A 3,556-nucleotide genomic window follows, 5' to 3' on the forward strand; every position below is an offset into this window, starting at 1 on the left:
ATATATATATATATATATATATAGATAGATAGATAGATAGATAGATAGATAGATAGATAGATAGAGATATATATATTAAGGTTTTTAATCTTGACATTTTCTATTGATTGGCTAATCATCCGATCTAAGATCAATTAATCAATTAATCACACCTGCTTGCTAGTGATGTGAAATTGTATTGAAAGACAATTACAAGTTATCAGTTTTCATGATGTAACCTGACATTTTCTTTTGAGCCTTACTGCTCCTTTGCGTTTCCTTCAGCCCAAGACCAGGTGTAAAAAAAAAGAATATATGGACACACACACACAAATACACACACACACACACACACACACACACACACACACACACACACAGTATATTAATCACATGGGGATCCTTCATACCCAGATTCCACGAGGCTTCACTAGAAAGCAACACCACAAGCAATTATTACATGAGTGTACCAGTTACAACAACACATAGCCTCCCACACCTCATTAAGGGAAGTGGCCGGGGTTGTATCAGAAGAGACATTCCCTTTTCAAACAGCAGATCTTGAGCACTACCCACACTTCCAAATGACCACCTCTGTGAAGTCGCTTTCTAAAGACTTGTCTCTTGCTTGTGTAACCCTGCCGCTCTGGCTGGATTTTTGCAGCATGTTGCAGTGTCCCCTCAGCCACCCGGGATCAACAGGAAGAGCACATTTGACAGGACGATAATGAAAAGGAGTCCAGAGAGCGCTGGAGTAACCCGACACTGACTCAGTGGGATCAGCTGGCCGATGGTCATCATCCATTACAGCCAACCCTCCCACAGCTGCCAGGTCAGCGGTGCTAATTAGACATGCCTTTCGAGAGTGGCTCCGAAAGCTGCCGTGTGGTGTCTTAATTAGCAAATACTTACTATTCTGCCTCTGTACATGACCCAACCGACCCCTCCCCCCCCTCTCTTGTGCATCTGTCTCATTATTCCCTCCAGCGTTGAAAATGCACTGCTTACTGCTTCTTATTCCTCTACTGTAATTACAACATTGCTCTTATCCAGTATGCAAAGCTGCTAACACTTGTGTGGCTCTGCATGTAGGCTGGATAAACAAAGTGCAAAGCAGAGCTGTAATGAGACTTGGAATGTGATTCTTCATAATGCTTGAAGAGGAAGAAGTGTGTGCATTTTGATCCTATAAGTAAAATATAGGCCCATTTTGGTGCATTAGTAGGTAGTGTCCGCCCCCCCCCATCACAATGCATTTTATTATATGATTCTTTTTTGGCAGACATTAAAGTCATGCATTTTTGCAGCGCTAGTAAGAAGAGGGGGGTGGGGGGGGGGTATAGTTTTTGAATGGGAACTACAGCAATGCCCGCTGGGCAGCAAGACCAAGCTGTACTCACTTGTGACCTGTTCTAGATTTAAACCCAGGATTAGTGAATTCGCCTCCTGCACTCCCACAGCTCGTTATGATAGAAGACAATGCATATCAAAAAGCATTTTAAATGAGGACAGGGATTCAACCTCAGCACAGGCCTCTGTTCTAAAGGGGTTTTGGCAGGAAGACTGCTCTTTAAATCAGATGCTCTTCTTTATCTTCAAGATTTACTCTTTCCTTTTTTATTTATCTGGTACAGTTGTGAAAAAAGCCCTAGGCATCTGTATTCATATTGGCTTCTATCAGTATCCGTGCAGCACAGATGGAAGAAAACCATTTCTCATTGGCAAAGCAATGACATAACAAAGGAATCACAGCTTCAAACTGCAACACTATACAGAAGAACGATAACCCTTTATTCCAATACTCTATATAGTACAGCTAAGGTAAAATGTTTTGCATCACCCTATAGAATTAACTCAATTTCCATCATAAAGTCAAATGAAACCTGCTGAATAATGTTACGTTAACATATTGAATTACATACCGCTTTGTAGTTTTCCATATACTTCACAAAAAACTGACAAAAATTTTAAAAAATGTGACATTTCAAAATCTAATATGAAACACTGTACTATGTATTTCTTTTTAATTATGTCTCAATCCTAAAATTCTAGGTGATCCAAGCTGCTATATTATCAAATGCAGTGTATATTGAAATAGAGGCAGGACAGCAAAATGGAAAATATTTATTGAACGAGACCTAGAGTTAATTTTTAATTACAATGAATTAGAACTAGTCCCTCTCCCGGCCTCAAAGATTCTGACATCTAGCATGGCAAAAGTGAGCGCTCGGATGAATCCATCATGTTACAGACATCCCATTAATCATTAATAAATAGTACACCGAATCAGAAAAGTGACTGATCTCATTCCCCTGGATAGAAGACCTACCGCAAGTCTCATTCCCAGCAGGTGATGTCACGGAAGAGTGCTGATTGATAACTTATATAACGCTATATAAGTTTGCCTTAAAGGTGTAATACTAGACAATAATTTAAACCCCCTTTCCTTAACACTAGCAGCTTTATCAGTAATTCTCTTTTCCTGGTGTCTACTTTCTGGTGTCAAATAGCTTCTATACTCCTATACGAATTTAACCGACAGCACAGTAAATGTGAATAGGCCCCAGGAAATAACAGTATATGCCACACTCAAAAAGAGTACTAGTGACAAGGTTGATGGTACAAATAAAAAAATGGGTTTTACAGAATTGGTTATAACTCCTCGAATCTCTTTGAAGGTAAACGAGTTACCTGCTGAATAAGCAGTGTTGTTCGGCTCTGGCTTATCGTTCAGGGGTGGACAATGAGGAAGAACACCTTTTCCATGGACAAAAGGAGGCAAGGTTGGGTGAATTTGAGGCTGGTGCTGGGATTCACTGGGCCCTCGTGCAAGAGTGTGAAGTAGAACACCCCTCCCCCCCCCAAAAAAAATTAATTTTTCATGATTTCAATTCTTAGCTCTTTGGTACAAAGGTCAAGCCAAGTAGCTGGATCATAAAAACCACATCAAGGTGCCTGACTGGGTGCCGGGTTTGCAATGCATGATTCAGTACCTTGTATTTGCTGCTGTTGTGCATTTCCAATCCGATGTCTCTGATTCACGTCTTTCCTCTGGCTCAATTGTTGTTTATTTTTTGTGCGAGGAGGAGGTTGGCAGTTCCGCTGCTCCACTATACTTCCATCTGCTGTTGCTGGCCCAATTTCAAACCATTTACTGTACTTTTTTTAAGCCTTTTCTGCTTCTTTTTGGGGAAATTTCTAGCTGTCTTTTCTGCTCTTTCCGCTTTGAACAACCTGACTTGTGTTTTGATTTGTGATTATATACCTTGATGGTAAACTGTTAGAATCTTTATAAACAGCAGCTTTGAAAGAAATGCAACCCCCCCCCCCCCCCCCCCCCCCCCCATTAAATGGAAGAGTCTGTTGTTTTCTAATTGACAACGACCTATTATAAAGTTTCATGGAATGGGCCCCAGCAGAGGCCGGGCCCGGGTGCAGTCGCATTCTTCATGTCCCCTGGCGCTGGCCCTGGGTGAATTCCAATGACCTGAGAAGCCATGGGAATGCTGGATAACTGACCTTAGTGATGTTACATAATCCTGAAGTAGAATGTTCCTAACGTTAATGCTACTATAAA

At 41.1% G+C, this 3,556-nt stretch overlaps 1 protein-coding gene across 1 annotated transcript in view; it reads right to left on the minus strand.

Annotated features, from left to right (window-relative positions):
• Window positions 1-3,377: 3,377 nt before the first annotated feature.
• LOC121302582 (zona pellucida-like domain-containing protein 1) overlaps window positions 3,378-3,556 on the minus strand; it is a 7,588-nt gene continuing 7,409 nt past the window's right edge. Inside the window, exon 11 of the mRNA XM_041232584.1 lies at window positions 3,378-3,466. Coding sequence (XP_041088518.1) covers window positions 3,378-3,466 — 89 coding nt within the window. The remainder of the gene's footprint in view (window positions 3,467-3,556) is intronic.

This window comes from Polyodon spathula, chromosome 30 (assembly GCF_017654505.1).
Source record: "Polyodon spathula isolate WHYD16114869_AA chromosome 30, ASM1765450v1, whole genome shotgun sequence".
Lineage (NCBI taxonomy): Eukaryota > Metazoa > Chordata > Actinopteri > Acipenseriformes > Polyodontidae > Polyodon > Polyodon spathula.